This window comes from Coregonus lavaretus (assembly GCF_964263955.1).
Source record: "Coregonus lavaretus genome assembly, chromosome: 30".
Lineage (NCBI taxonomy): Eukaryota > Metazoa > Chordata > Actinopteri > Salmoniformes > Salmonidae > Coregonus > Coregonus lavaretus.
The window spans coordinates 12,166,303-12,187,276 of record NC_140017.1 but is presented as its reverse complement, the minus strand read 5'-3'; the positions used below and the strand labels follow the sequence as shown (position 1 = coordinate 12,187,276).

At 45.3% G+C, this 20,974-nt stretch overlaps 1 protein-coding gene across 2 annotated transcripts in view; it reads right to left on the bottom strand.

Moving 5' to 3' along the window:
- Positions 1-1,170: 1,170 nt before the first annotated feature.
- LOC311105458 (exocyst complex component 3-like protein 2) overlaps positions 1,171-20,974 on the bottom strand; it is a 35,336-nt gene continuing 15,532 nt past the window's right edge. For both annotated transcript variants that reach the window (XM_084147615.1, XM_084147614.1), the window contains exons 4-13: positions 14,226-14,901; positions 13,764-13,878; positions 12,963-13,073; positions 10,748-10,848; positions 10,293-10,406; positions 9,660-9,795; positions 8,645-8,767; positions 8,278-8,433; positions 6,975-7,096; positions 1,171-2,466 (exon numbers count right to left, since the gene is read on the bottom strand). In XM_084147615.1, the coding sequence (XP_084003741.1) occupies positions 2,184-2,466; positions 6,975-7,096; positions 8,278-8,433; positions 8,645-8,767; positions 9,660-9,795; positions 10,293-10,406; positions 10,748-10,848; positions 12,963-13,073; positions 13,764-13,878; positions 14,226-14,901 (1,937 nt within the window). In that variant the 3' untranslated portion in view covers positions 1,171-2,183. The remainder of the gene's footprint in view (positions 2,467-6,974; positions 7,097-8,277; positions 8,434-8,644; positions 8,768-9,659; positions 9,796-10,292; positions 10,407-10,747; positions 10,849-12,962; positions 13,074-13,763; positions 13,879-14,225; positions 14,902-20,974) is intronic.

The following is a 20,974-nucleotide window of genomic DNA, read 5'->3' as shown; positions in this document are numbered from 1 at the left end:
AATGTAAGTTTTGAACATATCATACTAAATGGAGTGTCATGGATTTACCGTAAAGAATAATACAAATGCTCTGAGACCAGGACATTACCCTGGTGGAGTAGAAGAGAGCCAGGGCCTGGAAGGCCACCACTGTGTACTAAACACACTGCGGGCTCATATGGTTGTTGTTGTTTTTGTTGTTGTGGTAAATTACTGTTGTTACCTTACATGAAAGTGTAACAGAAAAGCTTCTTGGGAAAAAAACGACTACAGTAAGTTTCCTCCCACTGAGTGGTGTAAATTTGGCTCAACTAAACATATTAGTTTGCAACTCTGTTTACTGAAAAATAAGCTTCTCTGTAAGCATTATTAGAAGTCCTACACTCCTGAACTAACCAACCACTTTTTCCACATTGCCCAAATACACCACCTAACCCCATGCACCCACCCTGCTGTTTTCCATCGGAAAACAAGCTTGAGTCTCGTCTCTCTAACATCCCTGACTAATGAGAGAGGGACTCTTTGCCAACAACGCATTGGGTGGATGGGTGGAAAACAAAACAGAAAGAAATAGCATTGCAAAACAGAAATAGATGTAGTCCTACACACAACAGTTGTGCTGTAGCTTTGTGACCCTGTAGTTAGGGGCCAGAAAACAGCCATGCCAGATGACTCCATCCAGACAGCGCATGGTAAGATCTGTTTGTGAACCTTGTTTTCCATTCAGGCTGGTTACCCAGGAGTTGTCAGCTCAGCTCTGTCAAGGAAAACCTTACATGATTGGTTTAACCCTCTCTCATCAATGAAATAGAGGAAAGTAAACATCAGGCCCTTCAAAAGACAGAGATTATTTGGGAATGAGGTCCCATCAATATCCCATCCTTAATGGTCATTTAAAACAAAGCCAAAATATTTTATCTCTGTTGTTGTTTATTCTCATTTAATTAGTTCAAGGCAGATAGATTATTACATCCAGCTGTACAATTATGGAACATCAGAGGCAGGGTGAACAGATGAAACGTTTTAAATCAGTGTGTGACCAAAGAACAGGTTGAGTAGTCTCAGTCCAAAATGTCTGCTTGTTGATTTAGAAAAATAAAATAAGGCTGATTTAAAAAAGATCAAAGGTGCAGTATCAATCTAATTATCTGAGGATTAGAATATTTAAATTATCAACAATCATGAATAATAGTAATTATTAATTGTTTAATTTACAGAGGTAAAAGTACACAGCTGAAAATAATCTTTATCTTCGATGATGGCTGTCAGATTATTTTAGTCAGGGTTTCAGCATTTGACAAAACCTGGAGAAAACACAAGCTTGAAATTAATATACATTCATTTGACTGGGATTTGACATTGACTACAAGACAATCAAACCACACTACAATAAATAAGTTCATTGGTTGGTACATAAATAGGGAGTTATGATTTCATCCACTTACACAGGCTTCAATCATCTCTTGAGTTGCTCAACATACATTAGCCCATATACTATATATCACAAAATGAAAATAAACCATGAATCATTATTTTAAATACAATGAAAATCACCACAGAGATGATAGATAATAAAATGTTGTAGTACCGTAGATCAAGCGTTTATCATGTGCAACTACAAAACAGACTCCAACCTTACCCATATCAATGTCAGCACGTTATGTGATTGTATATGACATTTTTATTTATTTATTTATTCCAAACAGTGCTCTTGATCAGTAGTACTGATTTAAACCATAGTTCCTATGCAACCCTCATAGTCACCTATGTGGAGTATTAAGAATCTTCCCCAATAGGTAGCTTGTGTCTCTTTCCACTGCCCTTTGTCAAAAGGAGTCAATGCCAACAACCCACAGGGATTCAAGTCCACAAAGTCCTCTTAAATTGGTATTTTTATATTTTCTCCGTATGGTTGCACATATGAAAACTCTTTCCCAGTCTTTCTCTAGATGAGCAAGGACTAGGCATATCGCTCACAATGGAAACAGTCATCACACTTTCTTTATCAAGGTGGCTGTGAAAGGTGAAAGGTCACAACATGGCTATTCTTTCCATGTGTTGTTCCACTTCCTCAATGTGTTGTGCTGTCCGCCCCGGTATCGCCACTATGTGCAGGACTTAACAACAAGCTCCATTGTGACTTGCTGTTAAACTGCTGTCTGTCTGCTTGAGTCATCAGAACGTTTCCAGAGTGGTTAGAGCCATTAGAGCATGTCGTCGTACGCCTCGCTGACCGGGGCTCTCTTGGTACGCCGCGGCCTCTGGCTGGAGAAGCAGGAGGAGGCAGTGATGGCAATGCGGCTCAGGCCCAAGTTCAGGCAGTGCACCTCAGATGTGACGGGCACCTCGGAGAAGAGGGCGCGGTCGCGGGACAGCCGCATCAGGGTGTCACTGTTCTCAATGTCCTTCACGATGTTCAGGATCTCCTGGCGCTCCGTCTGCCGAGTCATCCCACGGATGTTCAAGATGGCCGACACATGTTTCTTCCTGCAAACAGAGGAGGAGAAAGAGGGCTCAGTCTAGCTCATGTTTTGATCTACTAATAAAAATCGACATGCAACAAAGTTGTCATATAGGCCACATCTAGCCAATAAAGCCTTGATTGAGTTGATTTGAGAAGAGTGTATCTTGCATCACTGCAATGGCAGAGTCAACCATCACAAGGACATGATATGGGTGGGAATAAAGAGAATCATCAAAAATATAGAGAGGGCATTCAGCCCTGAAGCAAGTCACTAAGGAACAGGGAAAGTTGGATAAAAGAGTTAGCAAAATACAGTTAGTTAGAGAACATTCCCAATGGTTGTGTCACACACTTACAAACACACACACAAAATGAGTAAAACATCTGTCCCTGTTCGATGGTGCCTGACTGGCCTTCGATTCGACACCGTGGCCTCTGGAAATCTCCCTGCGGGCAAGCAGGAGCTGCTTTGAAGCTGCTTCCTGTCTGTGGCGACACGGGCTGAGCAGCACGACGAGGCTGAATGACAACCAGCCATAAATACTAACAGCAGCCCTAGCCCTGGGACGGTGGTAACTCCACCTTACCTGACACCCTAGACCCACACCAATTTGCATACCGCCCCAACAGATCCATGGATGATGCAATCGCCATCGCATTGCACACTGCCCTATCCCATCTGGACAAGAGGAATACCTATATAAGAATGCTGTTTATCGACTACAGCTCAGCCTTCAACACCATAGTGCCCTCCAAGCTCATCACTAAGCTTGGGGCCCTGGGTCTGAACCCCACCCTGTGCAACTGGGTCCTGGACTTCCTGACGGGCCGACCCCAGGTGGTGAAGGTAGGCAACAACACGTCCGCTACGCTGATCATCAACACGGGGGCTCCACAAGGGTGCGTGCTCCCTGTTCACCCATGACTGCGTGGCCACGCACGTCTCCAACTCAACCATCAAGTTTGCAGACGACACAAAAGTGGTGAGCCTGATTACCAACAACGACGAGACAACCTACAGAGAGGAGATGAGGGCCTTGGCGGAGTGATGCCAGGACAATAACCTTTCCCTCAACGTCGACAAAATTAAGGAGCTAATCTTAGACTTCAGGAGACACAGGGCTCTCCAGAGGGTGGTGCGGTCAGCCCAACTCATCACCGGGGACACACTGCCTGCCTTCCAGGACATCTACAGCACCCGGTGTCACAGGAAGGCCAAGAAGATCAACAAGGACCTCAGCCACCCGAGCCACGGCCTGTTCACCCCCGCTACCATCTAGAAGGCAGAGACAGTACAGGTGCTTGAAAGCTGGGACCGAGAGACTGAAAAACAGCTTCCATCTCCAGGCCATCCAAGTTGTCAGACCCCAGTGGCTTGTCATCGTTGATAGACAACAATAATCTTTTCACATCTTCCACACTCACTTCACGGAATTCAAAATTCTTGTCTTTTATAATTTGGTCATATATACTTGGATGGGTAGTGTCTGCATTTATTGATTGCATGGCATGCCTAAGTTTTCTAATCTTGCCAATGAAAAAATCATTAAAGTACTTGGCAATATCAGTCGGTTTTGTAATGAATGAACCATCTCATTCAATGAATGATGGAGCTGAGTTTGCCTTTTTTCCCAACATTTCATTTAAGGTGCTCCATAGTCATTTATATTTGTTTCATAGTGTAGTTTCTTCTTTTTTTTATTCAGTTTAGTCACATGATTTCTCAGTTTGCAGTACGTTTGCCAATCGGTTGTGCAGCCAGCCTTATTTGCCATTCATGGCTTTAGAAGCTTCTGATAGGCTAATTGACATAATTTGAGTCAATTGGAGGTGTACCTGTGGATGTATTTCAAGGCCTACCTTCAAACTCAGTGCCTCTCTGCTTGACATCATGAGAAAATCAAAAGAAATCAGCCAAGACCTCAGAAAAAAAATTGCAGACCTCCACAAGTCTGGTTCGTCCTTGGGAGCAATTTCCAAACGCCTGAAGGTACCACGTTCATCTGTACAAACAATAGTACGCAAGTATAAACACCATGGGACCACGCAGCCGTCATACCGCTCTGTCTCCTAGAGATGAACGTACTTTGGTGCGAAAAGTGCAAATCAATCCCAGAACAACAACAAAGGACCTTGTGAAGATGCTGGAGAAAACAGGTACAAAAGTATATATATCCACAGTAAAATGAGTCCTATATCAACACAACTTGAAAGGCCGCTAAGCAAGGAAGAAGCCACTGCTCCAAAACCGCCATAAAAAAAGCCAGACTACGGTTTGCAACTACACATGGGGACAAAGATCGTACTTTTTGGAGAAATGTCCTCTGGTCTGATTAAACAAAAATATAACTGTTTGGCCATAATGACCATCCCAACCGTGAAGCACGGGGGTGGCAGCATCATGCTGTGGGGGTGCTTTGCTGCAGGAGGGACTGGTGCACTTCACAAAATAGATGGCATCATGAGGAAGGAAAATTATGTTGATATATTGAAGCAACATCTCAAGACAACCGTCAGGAAGTTAAAGCTTGGTCGCAAATGGGTCTTCCAAATGGACAATGACCCTAAGCATACTTCCAGTTGTGGCAAAATGGCTTAAGGACAACAAAGTCAAGGTATTGGAGTGGCCATCACAAATCCCTGACCTCAATCCTATAGAAAATGTGTGGGCAGAACTGAAAAAGCGTGTGCGAGCAAGGAGGCCTACAAACCTGACTCAGTTACACCAGCTCTGTTGGGAGGAATGGGCCAAAATTCACCCAACTTATTGTGGGAAGCTTGTGGAAGGCTACCCGAAAACTTTGACCCAAGTTAAACAATTTAAAGGCAATGCTACCAAATACTAATTGAGTGTATGTAAACTTCTGACCAACTGGGAATGTGATGAAAGAAATAAAAGCTGAAATAAATAATTATTATTCTTATTATTCTGACATTTCACATTTTTAAAATAAAGTGGTGATCCTAACTGACCTAAGACAGGGAATTTTCACTAGGATTAAATGTCAGGAATTGTGAAAAACTGAGTTTAAATGTATTTGGCTAAGGTGTATGTAAACTTCCGACTTCAACTGTATACTGAGATCATGTGACAGATCATGTGACACTTAAATTGCTCACAGGTGGACTTTATTTAACAAATTATGTGACTCTTGAAGGTAATTGGTTGCACCAGATCTTATTTAGGGGCATCATAGCAAAAGGGGTGAATACATATGCACGCGCCACTTTTCCCTTTTTTATTTTTTAGAATTTATTGAAACAAGTTATTTTTTTCATTTCACTTCACCAATTTTGACTATTTTGTGTATGTCCATTACATGAAATTCAAATAAAAATCCATTTAAATTACAGTTTGTAATGCAACAAAATAGGAAAAACGCCAAGGGGGATGACTACTTTTGCAAGGCACTTTATTTATATTCTGGACTCTGACACTGCTCATTCGAATATTTATCAATTCCTTTCTTAAAAAAAAAAAAGATTTGCGTGTGTTGTTTTGTATTGTTAGGTATTACTGCACTGTTTAAGCTAGGAACATAAGAATTTCACTACACCCGCAATAGCATCTGCAAAATATGTGTATGCAACCAATAACATTGATTTGATTTTGATGATGGAGCCCAAACTCACTTCCCACCACGACCAGCGATTATCACCCAAAATAATACATAGATAAAGTGGTGGGGAGCTTGGCTTCCAGGAAACCTGACTTGTTTTGAATTTGAACTTTATTTTTCTGTTAGCTACTATGGAGGATTAACTAGCAGTTACATGCAACCAGTTGATTGCAATTGGTCTTTGGAGCGAATTATGTCGTGAAACCAATTAGGGTATTATTCTACATAGTGTAAAGGATAGTATGAGGCTCTGAAGGGTCAATGCCTGGCACAGTTGCCAGCATCAGGTGTGTTCTTTACAGAGGGATTTGACATACTTGATGCAATATGTCAAGGATTGTACGGTACAGTTTCTGTTTTCAAAAGGAACTGGGAGAACCCAGAGGTCAACGGTTACATTCTCCAGATCCAAGTCAAGATTCCAAACAATACATGCGGGTCTGTTATGAGTTATGGATGGAGACAAATCATAATTTAGAAAAGATTCCATTGAGGACTGCCTCCTCATGCCTGTGTGTTCCTACGGGACTCTTTAGTAGCTGACTGCCCATGCCAGGTTATGCTACACAGCTACCATTGTCACGCCTGGGCAGGAAGTCCGTGTTTTTGCTTCGTCTTCGCCCAGGACCCGAGATGGATAAACGGACAAGACCCCCTCCCCCCTTTCATGTGTGCCAGCGACGGCCAAACAGCTCCCCATAAAAATAAGGAACCGACTCAGCTCTTGTTTGCTTTTAACAAGTTCACCATTTGCCATCCACAATCGAGACAGAACAGTAGCCATGTTTGTTTTTGGGGTGTTTCAGTCAACCTAAGCTTTTGGAAATGTTGGCACTCATATCGCTCGACGGAAGTCCTGAAAATATGACTATCATTCTGCATAGATGATCGCTGCCTCCTGTGCTCCTTACCGAATGTCTGGGAACTCCCTCACCAGGACCCCCACCTCCATTTGGATGGAGGGGATGTCTTCCAGGAGGATGATCTCAGAGAGGTGTGGGATAGCACTGTCCAGCCAGGAGGAGGAAGATTCCTAAAGGGGAGGGAGAAAGAGAGAGAGAGAGAGAGAGAGAGAGAGAGAGAGAGAGAGAGAGAGAGAGAGAGAGAGAGAGAGAGAGAGAGAGAGAGAGAGAGAGAGAGAGAGAGAGAGAGAGAGAGAGAGAGAGAGAGAGAGAGAGAGAGAGAGAGAGAGAGAGAGAGAGAGAGAGAGAGAGAGAGAGAGAGAGAGAGAGAGAGAGAGAGAGAGAGAGAGAGAGAGAGAGAGAGAGAGAGAGAGAGAGAGAGAGAGAGAGAGAGAGAGAGAGAGAGAGAGAGAGAGAGAGAGAGAGAGAGAGAGAGAGAGAGAGATGTGATAACAGATAATCTACACAGCACAAATTAGGATACAACAGTCTAAACAGGGCTATTCATGTTCAACTAGTTCTGCAGCTCATGACAAGTCAACTGGCTATTCTCCGACTCAATGCCTTGGAATCTATGACCTTGGCAACGGATTAAACCCAGAAGTAGATTAAGTGATTTCAAGCCTTAATGGTTACAACTAGAATGGTGATGTTCACGCATTCGTTTGACTGGCGGGAACCATCAGATAACATAGACCCAAAACACCAAGGTTAGAAGTAGAGTGACAGTATTGAGCATGTAAACTCAATTACCTGAGCATCAAAGTGACCCTGTAATTCTGAGAGGACTAAACCGTGTGGTCGACCAGAGGTTCATCCCGGTCCTCCACTCGACCCCAAAGGCCGGTCAGGGCTTCTAAGGCCCTGGGCAGGATGCCAGACCACTCGTCTGTAAACAACACTATCCTGTTGTCAAGAGAGGTGACAAACTGATATTTTATCTAGAGCAATGGGCGGACGCCACAGGGGGAAGGATAGGGAGTGGGCTGGGGTGAGGGGTGAGGGGTGAGGGGTGAGGTGACTGCCCCCTTGTGCATACGGCCTGCCTGGTCATCCATCTCTATCTTGGCTACAGTACCCATTCTTCACTTGTCTCCTTTGTTTGAACTCATCTGGAGTTGTTTCAGTAACTCTCACAGACAGGCCACATACCAGTCAAACGTGAGTAATGGGCACACACTCATGAGTGCAAACACACATGCACACACACATGCACACATGCACACACACACACTGTTCGTTGCGTCGTGTCACAGGCAGCACTGTTGATCTGACTACGGTTCTCTGATATAGTTGTTCTAGAATGACTCACCAGATCCTTGAAGAGCACTTTGATCTGCTTGCCCTCGTCGCGCAGTCGTCCCACCAGCCTCTTCCTCATTCTGAGTGACGTGCAGATTATCCTCCCCCTCATGATGGAGCGCAGGTATTCCATCAGAACCCGTCTATGCACCTCTCCCACCAGGACCTGGGAGAGTAAGGGAAAGATAAAATGAATCAATCAATCAATCAACCAATCATCCATTCAGTCAATCGATTAAAAATATGTTTTCTCCTGAACATTCACTGCTTGTTTTGTTGCTTATAATTAAAAACAGTAACAGAACTTTGAGTTATTAGTATACATTGTGCCAGAGGATCTTAGCACGTCCCTCATACTTGCTGTCTCTGCCATGTACCTGATAGGGTGGACTGTCCATCCTGCGGAACTTCTTGAAGTGTTCTTTAATATGGGACTCGATTTGCTCATAGGCCTCTGTGTTGTTCAGCCACTTCCTCTTCACCAGCTTGTCAAAGAAGGGCTAAATATGAGAGAGAGAGAGAGAGAGAGAGAGAGATCAGATCCCTGTTTTATGGCTAACTGAATCACCCGACTGGGTTTGTGTCTTCCTATCAGGATGTGTGGGTCGTTTGGACCAAGATTTCCACAGATTGTGACTTCCTACCCGACGACAACAGCATAAAAATCCCCAGCTCGGTCAAGAGGATGCGACATGCGGTTCTATGCCCCTGGAGGACTGGCACTGCCCGTCTCTATGGCAGCTATTGAAGAGGAGCAGAACTGCATAGCCTGCCAGTAACTATGTGGCATGCTGCCAATCTAATCTTATTTAACCATGTTTGTCACATTGGAAAGGCTATTTTAGTGCCTCAAATGCTCAGCACATCCCTGAGAACTTTGAGGGCAAGCCATGAGGGGAACACTGATAAGATGTGCTTTATATTCTGGGACACATGGCAGACAGAGGGACGCTTGAGGGCGTGTGTGTGTGTGTGTGTGTGTGTAAACATTTTACTATACTTGTGAGTACCAGAGGTCATCATAAGAATAGTAAACCAACTAAAATTGTGAGGAAAAAAGTGAGGACATTTTGCCGGTCCTCACTTGTAAAAGGCTATTTTAGGTTTAGGGGTTAGGTTTAGGGTTAGGTTAAGAATTAGGGTTAGGGGTAGGGTTAGGGTAAGGGTTAGATTTAGTGTTAAGGTTTAGGGTTAGGGGTTAGAGAAAATAGGATTTTGAATGGGAATCAATTGTTGGTCCCCAAAAAGTCCTCACAAGTATAGTAAGATATAGCTGTGTGTGTGTGAGGGTGAGGTTGTTTACATGTTGTGTTGGAAAGCTGTGACCATGGGTGTGTTTATGAATCCTGTGTGTGAGTGTGTGTATGTGGTGTGTGTGTTAAGAACACTCACCCTTATGCGCTCATACAGTCTGTCGCTCAGCACCTTCACTCCCTGGTTGACTATTCTGTCCAGGGAAGTATTTGCTCGCCTGGCTGAGTCCTCACTGATGGCAGGGTCGCACTGCACACAGCGCTGGACAAAACCCCTGCACACACACAGTCACAGCAGACTAGTGACTACATTGTACACGTACATGGTTTATGCATGTTCTAAGGAACACTATGATGCAAAACACATCATCAAGGCAGTTTTTGCTCTGTACTTGAAAAGTTGAATGCTGACATGTACCATTTGGGGGGATTGTTTTTGAGTATAGTATTTAAAGGAAAACTCCACCAAAACATATCTTCTGGTATTTGTTTCATTAGTCCGTTGTTGATATAGTCCCAAAATGTTTTGCATGTCAGCAGTCAAGTCTTCAAGATATATAACTTTCAAAATACAGAAATACAACCGGTGTGATGCGTTTTGCATCCTATGATGCCGCGTTTTGCACCATATGATGCAAAACGCATCATACCAGCTGCAAAACAAATACCAAAAGAGAGTTTTTGGGTGGAATTTTAATTTCAGGCATTATTGGGGAAATGGACCAACTGTAACACAATGCAGGCTAGCCTACTAATGCTACAACAGTCCTACCTGAAAGGGGGGCAGCAGTTGACCAGGGCGATGGTCTTGGAGACATATCCATCCTCGTTATCCCCAACCATGTTGACCAGACCCTCATGGAACATCTCCACTTTCCTTTGGAAGCTGGAAGTTAAGCAATATTAACAGTATTAGAATGTCTCATAGAGATGTTCCTTTCGATATTCCAGTTGAACTGGTTGATTCCCGTTGATATATTCTAGCATTATTGCAAAATAAAATGTAGCGGGCAGTGAGAAAACTATAGGTTTGGTCCTGTGTAATACTGTTTAATTATTTGAATGATGACAGAGACTTTGTTCTAGGCCTTAGGTCCTGTGTAATACTGTTTAATTATTTGAATGATGACAGAGACTTTGTTCTAGGCCTTAGTATGTAATATGTCATGATACAGTGTGTTCTAGGACTTCTACAGTATGTAATGCTACAGTGTGTGTTCCTCTCACCTGTACAGGAAGTCGGCCAGACCATTCAAACTGCACTGAGCCACACGGGAACTCAGGTTTCTGTTAATGGCAGCTGACTGCTCAAGATCTACCTGCAGCCTCTGCACATACACACATACACACACACACACACAATGTTGGCAAATGTGTATTATGTGTGAAGTGTAACAGACACTTCCTTTTTTCTTTTATGGCATCTGTGAAACATCAACTGATGCATGAATGCTGATAATGATGTACAGGAAAGTGCTAGTACCAATCATGGTACTAGCACTGCCGCGGTCATCCCCCTCTTCAAAGGGGGTGACACTCTAGATCCAAACTGCTACAGACCTATATCCATCCTGCCCTGCCTTTCGAAAGTATTCGAAAGCCAAGTTAACAAACAGATCATCGACCATTTCGAATACCACCGTACCTTCTCCGCTATGCAATCCGGTTTCCGAGCTGGTCACGGGTGCACTTCAGCCACGCTCAAGGTTCTAAACGATATTATAACCGCGATTGATAATAGACAGTACTGTGCAGCCGTCTTCATCGACCTGGCCAAGGCTTTCGACTCTGTCAACCACCGCATTCTTATTGGCAGACTAAATAGCCTTGGTTTCTCAAATGACTGCCTCGCCTGGTTCACCAACTACTTCTCAGATAGAGTTCAGTGTGTCAAATCGGAGGGCCTGTTGTCTGGACCTATGGCAGTCTCTATGGGGGTGCCACAGGGTTCAATTCTTGGGCCGACACTTTTCTCCGTGTATATCAATGATGTCGCTCTTGCTGCTGGTGACTCTCAGATTCACCTCTACGCAGACGACACCATTTTGTATACATCTGGCCCTTCATTGGACACTGTGTTAACAAACCTCCAAACGAGCTTCAATGCCATACAACAATCCTTCAGTAGCCTCCAACTGCTCTTAAACACTAGTAAAACTAAATGCATGCTTTTCAATCGAACGCTGCTGGCACCCGCCCACCCGACTAGAATCACCACTCTCGACGGGTCTGACCTAGAGTATGTGGACAACTACAAATACCTAGGTGTCTGGTTAGACTGTAAACTCAACTTCCAGACTCACATAAAGAATCTCCAATCCAAAGTTAAATCTAGAATCGGCTTCCTATTTCGCAATAAAGCCTCCTTCACTCATGCTGCCAAACATGCCCTCGTAAAACTGACTATCCTACCGATCCTTGACTTCGGCGATGTAATTTACAAAATAGCCTCCAACACTCTACTCAGCAAATTGGATGTAGTCTATCACAGTGCCATCCGTTTTGTCTCCAAAGCCCCATACACTACCCACCACTGTGACCTGTACGCTCTTGTTGGCTGGTCCTCACTACATGTTCGTCGTCAAACCCACTGGCTCCAGGCCATCTATAAATCACTGCTAGGCAAATCCCCGCCTTATCTTAGCTCATTGGTCACCATAGCAGCACCCACCCGTAGTCTGCGCTCCAGCAGGTATATCTCACTGGTCATTCCCAAAGCCAACACCTCCTTTGGCCGCCATTCCTTCCAGTTCTCTGCTGCCAATGACTGGAACGAATTGCAAAAATCTCTGAAGCTGGAGACTCTTATCTCCCTCAATAACTTTAAGCATCAGTTGTCAGAGCACCTTACCGATCACTGCACCTGTACACAGCCCATCCGAAATTAGCCCACCCAACTACCTAATCTCTTGCACATCTAGCATTCCAGTGTTAATACTATTGTAATTATTCTGCACTATAGCCTATTTATTGCCTTACCTCCATAACTTGCTACATTTGCACACACTGTATATATATTTTCTGTTGTATTTCTGACTTTATGTTTATTTTTTTACCCCATATGTAACTCTGTTGTTTTTATTGCACTACTTTGCTTTATCTTGGCCAGGTCGCAGTTGTAAATGAGAGCCTGTTCTCAACTGGCTTACCTGGTTAAATAAAAGTGAAATAAAAAATAAATAAAAAATGGCCACTAGAGGCCAGTCAAGTGACTCTCAAACAGTGAGCTGTGACGGAATTCTAAGAGAAGTGTCTGTATTGGCTGCTGCTTGAAACATGTTTTTCTATGCTCCACCAGATGGATGAGCTTATCCTCAAAATACAATGTGACCACATTTAGCATGCAATACAAAACAATCCTGACCGGCCTCATCAAAATCAGGGGAAGAAATCAGTTATTTACATAAGCTCCTGATATCTAGCCCTGTGTGTGTGTGCGTACCTGGATGACGGTGCGAGCCAGTGTGATCTGATACTCCTCGATGTGCAGCGTCTCCATCCAACGCTTCTCCTCCTCATCCAGCACCTGAGACAGCTCTGTGGTCACCTTCTCCTGGAACGCAACCAGACCGCGGTCAGACACAACTCAACCATGCACTGAACCACTGTGAGCTCTACAGCCACAAAGCATCAAAATATTCCCATCAAAATATGCCATCAAGACATCAAGATGGAAAAAGGTGTAGAATCACAGATAATACTGTAGGTCTGACTTCATTTGTTATGATCTATATCCCCAGTAACAGCTATCCCCTTGTAAACAGCCCCCTATATTTTAAGTGAAGGTTTCCTCCCATTGGTGGGTGACCGCGCAGGGGCATGATTGATTGCCAGCCCACAGGCCACGCTGCCAATAACCCCTGTGCTCTTTTTCCTCTGCAGGATTTACTTGTGGACTATTATGTCTATATGCATGGACCCTGGATCTCCAACACTGAACAGAGTAACCCACATTACAGTACTTTAGCCCACCTGGACCTGACTCGCAAGTGAGTTGCGTAATGACCTGAGCTAAATGGCCTGTTGTCTGGCTTCCATTGTGTGGTGGTCATTACAGACAGGAAAATCACGAGCTGACCCTGAGACGCCGCGCACTGATTGGCTTCACTGGTCGGAGTGATAGCCCTCCCTTTAGGTGGACAGGAAGGACCATAGGTGCACCCTTTCCTCAGGCCGGTAGGGAGACGCGGGGTGCACCAAATGAGGGGGGCCGGGGGGTGAGGGGTGAATGGTCGGCCCTTACCCTGACAGAGTTGAGGCAGTCCAGCTCCAGTTTGTCCACGGTCTCCGAGGGCAACAGCGGCCCCAGCTGGGACCTGTTGAAGGACGTCGTCATGCTGACTGTTCCAAGGACGTCCCTGGAGTGATTACAGTAGGAGGACAGAGTCAGTGGCATACTCATACAGTAACACTTAACTAATAAACTGTTGTTTATGTACAGTATAATCAACAGTATTTATGTACAGTATTATGTATAATAACATCACACAACCTTGTAACATGCGTCCATTTCTGACAAGTTTGTGGTTTATGCAAGTTTGTTACAACCTGACATTTAGCTATATACTTTTGCTAATTTCTTGTTTTTTATTCAATTCTACTACTTCCAGAATCTGATATGTGTAAAATCACAAGTTGCAATACACAATTATTGAATGAGCTATTCAATAGTCTACACGCAGTAACCTTTAGGATGGACACCCACCTGTTATAGATGTTGTAGAGCCAGTCCAGCAGAGAGTAGATATCTGTGATCATCAGCTGGTCGTCAGTGATACTCTGCAGTCTGCGGGCCACCGCCTGGTGGTAGCTCTGTAGGTACACCTGGAAGGGTTCGTACTCCTCTGGGTACACTGGCACCACGTTCCTCTTGGCCGCCCCCAGGTCCTCCACCACCCGGGTCCGCACCCTGTCCAGGTAGTCCGCCAGCTCCCCGCCCTGGGCCTCGTTCCTCTGGGGCAGGCTCCCATTTGCTACCTCTGCCACCGCCTCCTTCCACCGCTGCTTCAGCTGCCTGGGTCTGGGTCCTCCGGGGAGCGCCCCCTCACCCTGCGCCCAGTCCCGGTCCGCCTGCTCCTCCTGCTGCAGCACTTGCACCACCAGCCCCAGGTTGGGCCCCGCCGTGGGGGAGCGCAGCGACTCACGCACCACCGCCCACAGCTCCTTCTGCAGGGCTTCGTACAGCAGCTCCACGTCTTTGGCTTTGCGCCTGCCGCCGTCTTTGTTCCCGGGGCTGGTGAGGTCCTCTGGGACAGCACCACCTGCTGGCGATGAAGGCAGGGCCACTGCGGCCGCCTCGTTACACTCCTGCTCCAGCTCCAGGATGTGTGTGTCAGCCAGGAGCAGGTCTCTCTTAGTCACCAGCTGCAGAATTTCTAGAACTAAAGGAGAGAGGAGGAAAATGCATCATACAACTCCACATGATAAACCATGCATATGCAATACATTTTACATTTTAGTCATTTAGCAGATGCTCTTATCCAGAGCGACAGAGTGTTGGAGATCCAGGGTGAGCGCATACATTTTCATACCGGCCCCCCGATCCAGGGTGAGTGCATACATTTTCATACCGGCCCCCCCGTGGGAAACGAACCCACAACCCTGGCGTTGCAAGCGCCATGCTCTACCAACAGAGCTACAGGGGACAATACAGCTGTATTAAGTCATAAGGTAGAATGGAGACACTTTCCTAATGGAAAGATCGGTGGTCTTGCACCCTCACCTGTCTATCTGTTATGCTACACAACACACGACCTGGTCAAATGGATCAAGTCCTATGTAAATCCAAGACCTACACAAACGTGTCAAAGAGCTATGTTTGTTTTTGCGTCAAGCTAAAGGCTGAGCCACGGTGTCACTTCCGACACAGGTTCCCACATCAGGTCCTATCCGTATCAGAGGCCTGAAAGACAGATGTTGTTTGTCCCCTTTGGCTTGTTGTTTCTGGGCAGATTGGACATGGTTAGACCGATCTCTCTGGAGGTGGGTTAGTTTCATCTCTACTTCAGTTGCACACTTCAAAAGATCCCATCAGCGACATGTGGGTGCCAAAAATAAATCATCCTAGATTCCCACAGAATGGCTAATCGTGTGTCCACTCACTGTCCTCTCCTTAGACGCTTCTCTATCAGGTTGAGGCCTTTTATTCGGCTAGCATAGCTATGGAATAGTATATAATAAAAGTACATAGTGCTTTGCATTGAAGTGGAGAAATTGTATTTCCTGTGGAACTCCATCTTGGCTTCAGAGAGTTCCCTTAAGTGCATGTAGACTTTTAGAGCCCAGCCTCACCCATTGAGGTGATCTCATCATCTCTTCCTCTGATGTGGTCTGAGAGAAAGTTTTTAAATTAGTACTAAAAGCAGTGATGAAGTCGACCATTTCCCATTGAAGTCACCAGACACTGGGAGGAGCAACACAGCCCGTCAAAATCAATGAAGTCTGATTGTCAACCAGAGGATAAAACCAAGCCTGTACTTTAGGTCTAATAGCCCTTTTTGATTCAGTTCACAGAGAAGTATGTTTGTCAACTAGAGGATAAGACCAAGTAGAGGCGTCATACCCATAGGGGGCACAAGGGCATGTGCGCCCTCAGATTTGTCCAGTTTTTGTAGATTTTTCTGATGTTAAATTAATTACTTAACTTCATTTTGAAGCCCACGTTTTATCGAAATTATTTATAAAAAAAGATCTGTCAGCGGTATTTTGCGGAGGGGGCACACTGACTGAACCAGGCAAAGAGTTATCCCCCCCTATTCTCCCTAGTAAGTGGTTCCTTCAAAAGTGCACCACAGAGCAATGATTGATTCCTTGATGAATGAATAAAATGCTAATGTTTTGTTGTTTTTCTGTAATACTAGCCACCTAGCAATTTCATGAAGTTTACATTTACATTTGAGTAATTTTGCAGACACTCTTTCCAGAGCAACTTACAGTCAGTAAGGGTTGGGAAATAAGACTGACTGAGATGTCTTATTTAAGATAGGTAGGGTCTTATTTGACGTTTTCGTAAGATGGGCAGGCACTCTGCTGTCCCAGCATCAGAGGGAAGCTGGTTCCACCATTGGGGTTCCAGGACAGAGAAAAGCTTTGACTGGGCTGAGTGGGAGCTGATCTCCCATAGGGGTTGGATGGCCAAGAGACCAGAGGCGGCTGAACGGAGTGCTCGGGTTGGGATGTAGGGTTTGAGCATAGCCTGAAGGTAGGAAGGGGCAGTTCCCCTTGCTGCTCCGTTGGCAAGCACCATGGTCTGGTAGTGGATGCGAACTTCGACTGGAAGCCAGTGGAGTGTGCGGAGGAGCGGGGTGACTTGGGAAGGTTGAACACCAGGCGGGCTGTGGCGTTCTGGATAAGTTGTAGGGGTTTGATAGCACATGTGGGGAGCCCAGTCAACAGAGAGTTGCAGTAATCCAGACGGGAGATGACAAGTGCCTGGATGAGGACCTGCGGCGCTTCCTGTGTGGGGAAAGGTCGTACTCTGTGGATGTTGTAGAGCATGAACCTGCAGGGGCAAGTTACTGCTTTGATATTTGCAGAGAATTACAGGGTATTGTCCAGAGTCACGCCAAGATTCTTTGCACTCTGGGAGGGGGACACCGTGGAGTTGTCCACCGTGATAGAGAGGTCTTGGAGCGGGCAGGACTTCCCCGGAAGGAAGAGCAGCTCCATCTTGTCGAGGTTGAGCTTGAGGTTGTGGACCAAGCTGAGATGTCTGCCAGGCACGCAGAGAGTGTCATCAGCATAGCAATGATAGGAGAGACCACGTAAGGATATGACAGAGCCGAGTGACTTAGTGTAGAGAGAAAAGAGTACACTCTTAGAAAAAAGGGTTATTTGCTGAGGGATAGGGTTCTACCAAAAAATATTCTGATCTGAAAAATCATTTTTGGAAGACAAGGGTTCTTTGTAAGGCAAAGGGTTCTACCTAGAACATCCTAAGAACCATTTTTGGAAGAAAGGATGTTTTAATTATTCTTTGGAAGGCAAGAAGGGTACTTTGGAAGGCAATAAGGGTTGTACATAGAACCATAGCTGTATATCATATTTTCCCAGCATGCTCTATTGCAGGGTGATTTTCAGAATTGTTTGTTTTAATATCTGTGTTTTTGCATATACATTGATTGGTTGAATAATTGTATGCTACACAAAGGTAAATAACATACATTTTTCTAAACTAATCCAATCTGTTAGTAATTGGGCTTATTGCTCCCGTTACTGAGATGGTTGTTCCAGTTTAGATGATTAAGATAGACTCAGTATTCAATCTTCCCTACCCTGGCAGTCATTCTGAATGCAGGTTGTGGGTGATTAAAAGTTACAATTGTTGGATATCCTAACTCTGGCTGGATTCCAATAGGAATTACACATCACTTTGCAAGCCAGCTTAATGTGACTTGCAGGCATGATGTGGCCTGTAAACCAGCAGTGTCCTAACGCCACTGTGTTAGGGTATAACTAGGCCATCAAAGAAAGGCCTTATGATATATGCAAAGGGTTCTACCTAGCACCAAAAAGGGTTCCCCTATGGGGACAAACCGAAGAACCCTTTATAGTTATACTTAGCACCTTTTTTTCTAAGAGTGTAATGAAAGCATGTGGTGCAGACACAGATCCTCTCCACGCCACCTGGTAGGAGCGACCTGCCAGGTCGAATGCAATCCAAGAGTGTGCAGAGCCTGAGATGCCCAGCCCTGAGAGGGTGGAGAAGAGAATCTGATGGTTCACGTTGTGGAAGGCAGCGGATAGATCTAGGAGGATGAGAACAGAGGAGAGAGAGTTAGCTTTGGCAGTGCGGAGAGCCTTCGTGACACAGAGGAGAACGGTCTCGGTTGAGTCACCAGTCTTGAAGCCTGACTGGTTAGAGTCAAGAAGATTGTTCTGAGAGTGATAGTGAGAGAGTTGGTCAGAGACAGCACGCTCAAGAGTTTTGTAAAGCTTCAAAGAAAGGGAAAGGGAGATACCTAGTCAGTTGTACAACTGAATGCATTCAACCGAAATGTGTCTTCCGCATTTAACCCAACCCCTCTGAATCAGAGAGGTGCAGGGGAATACCGGTCTGTAGTTTCTGATGTCAGAGGGGTCGAGTGTTGGTTACTTGAGGAGGGGAGCAACTCTGAAAAATGCAAAATTCTCCACCCCTCCAACCTCACGTACTTCGTGACACCTCTAAAATAATGGGTGCATGACGCCCTTGAGACCAAGCCCAACTTTATGTCTTTGGTTCAGTCCGTGGTTTTGCTGCCCTAATGTAATTGGCTCCTTGAGTCCCTTTCAAATGACCTCACTTACTGAAAGCAAGTGTAAAATGGAACAGACCCTTTTTTAGGGATTTTGTGGATTCATTTACATAGTTCATTCCAATAAACAGTCTTATGTGCTAAACAAAACCATCATTTTACAGGAATACACCCCTTTAGTTGTTTATGGTTTTCTAGAGCAGAGAGCTTTGAAATGCTCTTCATGCCAGGGCCCAATGAACTGTATACTATGATGGCATTTCAGACCAAAGTTCAGTCAGCTTTCATCTGATGGCAAAGTACACTTGTTGATTAACTTATTGTGGTTATGGGAGTTGGCTGGCAAAAGTGCCTCTATCCGCATGGTGGGATCTGGTGGGTAACAAAAGCATAGCAGAAGTTCAAGAGGACATTAGGACAAATGGAAAACGGTCTCACATTCTAAGTTGCTCATTAACTGACCAATCCAAAGATCAGCCATCAACAGTGTTCCCAGTACCTGAAAGTGTTCCCAGTACCTGAAACTGAATGGTGGATGGAGGAAGCTCTCCAATCATATCTACAAAGCAATAAAGCTAGTAGTATGCATATTTCAATACAGACATATTTAAAGCTTCTAAGCTCTATACGTCAAGGAACACGTCAAGGTATATATTTCCAGGTTTTACCGCACCAATAAACCACTCAGTTTTATGACGGTGAGCTAGTTGTTGGCCCAAGCTATCAGAGTACGGTGCAACTACACCTTTATAAAGCCAACCCTCCACTCAAAGCAACTAACTACAGTTTGTCAAAAAACATTCATGCATTGAATGCTTGCTTGTGTAACATGCATGGAATGGTATTGTGTTACAATAGCTTACTCAAAAGAAAACTCAAAGAGTTGTTTACACATTCTGTGTGATAAGTGCAAGGGAATAGGTCAGGTTTTTACAGTCATTACACGATGTGATTAGAGAGGTCAGTGTGTTGAATCACTGTGTCCTAGAGTGTTTGGAGATGCTTGTATCTGCATACCGCCCAGCCCAAGTGAGGTGACTGGGGCATGAGCACAGCACTGGGAGGAGAAGGAAGCTGTTGGATGAGAAGCAGGAGGAGTCAGCCATGTCTGTTTACTGTCGGCTAGTGAATGGGCTGCTGTGTGTCTCAGCATCAGGTGGCAAACCAATAAGGCTCCCGATCTGCTTGCATAAGTCATTTGTGTCTCTGGACAGCCGGATAGCAATTCACATGCTGTTGTCCTGCACAGCCCAGCAGCATGGCAGGAAATGATGTCATTTCCCCCTCCTACAGTTCATTGGTGTGGTGACTGAACACAACGACCCCAGGAAAAGGGGCAGGGAGGTGTGGGTCTGGGGCGGTGACATGACACCACTTTGGGGACTCTCTTATAGGAATACGAAGCACATCGCACCACTGCTATGGTGCGTCACAGATCAGCTGTGTAAATAACCATCCCTCTCTGTTCGGGGCACCGTACGGCTTCCACCGCAGTGCTGAGTTGTCCGTTTTTTCTCCCCGTCCCCATAAAGGAACTAGAGGATGCGGGGGCGCTCCGCTGCCGGCCTGCCACCTTGCTCATCCTTCCCTGTCCCGCTTGAGGAAGAGAAGTAGCGCCCAGCGACGCCATGGCACCGCCCATACCCGTCCCCCCCAACATCACTCCATCATGGCCAAAGTTGCCTGCCAATGCAGCGGAAGGACATCTAAATATAAAACACAATGCAGCCAGGCACATCTCCCTTAAAGAGAGTGGGAGGTGGAAAATGACTGTTCTCCTTCCCTTGTGATAGGAAGACACCACGTCTTCCACATGATGGTTGTCTCCCCCCAGACAGAGCCCTCAGCCTGGGCGTTACCTGACATGACGTGGCTGGTGGTGACGCATCACAGAGGGTGTATAACCGTGTCACCCACTGGGACGATTAGTCAAGCTGTGGCTCGGCCTGCCCGCAATCACCACGTTAAGGTGAGAAGTCAGTGGCCCTCACTTTTAGTAGAAATGGGAGGATTTTTAGAGACCTATAACGTATCCCCTTGAAACAACACCAGATCTGGATTGCCAGATGTTTGAGGGCTCTGCACAGATCTGATGGCCTATTCAGGAGTCATTAAAAGCACAGATTGGCCTGGAATGGGCAGTTCCACAGACGCTTAGCTAAGCTAAAGAGTACATGGGAACACTGGTCTTTTGTTCCAAGGCACTTTCCCCCTAAGC